Source organism: Colobus angolensis, unplaced genomic scaffold (assembly GCF_000951035.1).
Source record: "Colobus angolensis palliatus isolate OR3802 unplaced genomic scaffold, Cang.pa_1.0 Scaffold407, whole genome shotgun sequence".
In the NCBI taxonomy this organism is placed as follows: Eukaryota; Metazoa; Chordata; class Mammalia; order Primates; family Cercopithecidae; genus Colobus; species Colobus angolensis.
In genome coordinates, this window is record NW_012117455.1 from 41,628 (window position 1) to 42,964 (window position 1,337).

A 1,337-nucleotide genomic window follows, 5' to 3' on the forward strand; every position below is an offset into this window, starting at 1 on the left:
GGAAGGAAGGAAGGAAGGAAGGAAGGAAGGAAGGAAGGAAGGAAGGAAGGAAGGAAGGAAGGAAGGAAAGAAAGAATTAGCTGGGTGGGGTAATCCCAGCTACTCTGGAGGCTCAGGTAGGAGAATCACTTGAACCTGGGAGGCAGAGGTTGCACTGAGCTGAGATTGTGCCACTGCACTCCAGCCTGGGCGACAGAGCAGGACTGTGTCTCAAAATAAAATAAATAAATAACTAAATAAACAGTCAAAAATAATAAAGAAAATCCTGAAATTAAAAAACAAATTAACAAAATATAAAAATAAAAAGCAAAAAAAAGAAAACAAAACTACAAAAAAAAACCCCATTAAAGTGTTTACCTTATATTCCCAGAGATTCTGGGGGGGCTTCATGCCTAATGCTTTGACACGTTCTAGCTCCATGAGGATGGCTCTCCTGTGGCTGCTGTTTTCTATGGTATATGGCATCTTGGAAAATTCTTCCTCTGTCAAAGTTAAAAGCAACCTGTGGAGGGATAGGAGGAGATTTATTTTGCGATTATATACTGGAAGCAAACTCTCTACACTCAAGAGTTCCATCTTATCAACATAAATACTGTAGGCTTGAGACATTTCACATTTAACAACATCAATGGCAGCAAATAATTGAATGCTTACTATTTACCAGTGACTATCTGTAAATACTTTCATAAGTCATCACTGATCCGTATAACAATCATTCAGGGTAGGTGGCATTTTGCTGCTTTTGTAGATCAGAAAACTCGCTTTCGCTGGATGCGGTGGCTCATGCTTATAATCCCAGCTCTTTGGGAGGCTGAGGCTGGCAGATCACCTGAAATCAGGTGTTTAACACCAGCCTGGCCAACATGGTAAAACCACGTCTCTATTAAAAGTACAAAAATTAATGCACACCTGTAATCCCAGGTACTTGGGAGGCTGAGGCATGAGAATTGCTTGAACCTGGGAGGCGGAGGTTGCAGTGAGCTAAGATCTTGCCACTGCACTCCAGCCTCCAGCCCAGGTGAAGAGTGAGACTGCATCTCAAAAAAAAAAAAAAAGAAAAGAAAACTCACTAAGAGAAATAAGGTGACCTTCCCAAGGCATTCCTAGGTCTGTTTTGTTCCTAAGCCTTTGATCTTTCAGTTATATGCTCTGATCTCTCACGTATTACTCTATTTTTAAAACTGTGTGTGGCCGGGCGCGGTGGCTCAAGCCTGTAATCCCAGCACCTTGGGAGGCCGAGACGGGTGGATCACAAGGTCAGGAGATCGAGACCATCCTGGCTAACACGATGAAACCCCGTCTCTACTAAAATACAAAAAAAAAACTAGCTGGGCGAG

At 42.6% G+C, this 1,337-nt stretch overlaps 1 protein-coding gene across 2 annotated transcripts in view; it reads right to left on the bottom strand.

Annotated features, from left to right (window-relative positions):
* Positions 1-1,337, bottom strand: part of BFAR (bifunctional apoptosis regulator) — a 48,971-nt gene that overhangs the window by 15,064 nt on the left and 32,570 nt on the right. For both annotated transcript variants that reach the window (XM_011956018.1, XM_011956019.1), the window contains exon 5: positions 358-502. In XM_011956018.1, coding sequence (XP_011811408.1) covers positions 358-502 — 145 coding nt within the window. The remainder of the gene's footprint in view (positions 1-357; positions 503-1,337) is intronic.